Below are 1,096 nucleotides of genomic sequence, written 5' to 3'. Positions count from 1 at the left end.
TGTAATTTCATCTTTCAAACTTGCTCCAGGCGAACGGGACCCGAGTCGCCCTCTCGTTCTGAGCTCACCCTGGACGCCCTCCTCTCCGCGCTATCGATCGACAACGTACGTTAGCGATTAAATGTTGAGTTTTATTCGTCTACCTCTGATTCTTCCTTCAAAGGCGGAACCTTCACGTCGCTCGCCGGTGTCGCCCCACGCCGCCACGCCACCACGAGTAAATTGGAAGAACAAAGGCGATGTAACCGCACCACAGCCTCAACCTCTGCCTCAACCACAGCCACAACCACCACAGCAGCCACAGTCGCGGTCACAGGAACACCTGCAACCACGGCCACAACCACGGCCGCAGGCGGAACAGCAACACCACCACCAGGCGCAGTACAAAGGGTACCCCCGCGCCGCTGTCGCACGCTTGTTTGCAAAACTAATAGGTTGCTTCTTAGACGATCTCTTCGACTGTCATCAACCAAGAAGGTGCCTCACACGCGACACACACTACACACAGCGTACGCTGCTCACGCATCACTACGCGACCACAGATCGCGGAGTTGGAGCAGGCCAAATGTAGAATTCAAACCGTGTTGCGGGAGATCGCCCGGGCTGCGCGCACGACCCACACGTCGGCCATCACCAACAACGGGGATCAACTCAAGAGTACGTGCGCGCACGCTGAATGGACGCCGAGGCGACCTCTCCCCCTCCCAGTTGACCACGGACTGGACACTCACTCTATCTCTATACAGTGGGGGTCACACAGATCGCCAGCGGCGCACAGACAGCTCTCAAAGAGCACGACTACGGACAGTTCGCTTGCTGCATCCACCTCCTTTGTAAGGTGACCATCGCCGTCCACCAGCATGTACGCTGCCCTCCGCTACTTCACCAACACCATGATCGTCGTTCGTCACCATCAATTCACTGATCCCTTTTGCACGCGACACACACGACAGTTGGATCGGCCGCTACTACAGCAGACACAAGACGCAGCACATGCGGCGCTCGACCTGTGTCGCTCCTCGCGGAAGCCGAGGTGGAGCAGATGCGTCTGGGCGCGATGGACCCCGTGGCGGCTATCGCCGTCGAGCCCACGTCA

At 58.4% G+C, this 1,096-nt stretch overlaps 1 protein-coding gene across 1 annotated transcript in view; it reads left to right on the top strand.

Moving 5' to 3' along the window:
* Positions 1-860: 860 nt before the first annotated feature.
* Positions 861-1,096, top strand: part of ACA1_236520 (uncharacterized protein) — a gene marked incomplete at both ends in the record, with an annotated part of 384 nt that continues 148 nt past the window's right edge. Inside the window, 2 exons of the mRNA XM_004341090.1 lie at positions 861-906; positions 975-1,092. Of these exons, the coding sequence (XP_004341138.1) occupies positions 861-906; positions 975-1,092 (164 nt within the window). The remainder of the gene's footprint in view (positions 907-974; positions 1,093-1,096) is intronic.

The sequence above is a fragment of the Acanthamoeba castellanii genome (assembly GCF_000313135.1).
Source record: "Acanthamoeba castellanii str. Neff unplaced genomic scaffold scf7180000084762, whole genome shotgun sequence".
Lineage (NCBI taxonomy): Eukaryota > Discosea > Longamoebia > Acanthamoebidae > Acanthamoeba > Acanthamoeba castellanii.
Note: the sequence above shows the minus strand (reverse complement) of the source record. Positions and strands in the feature narration are given on the sequence as shown.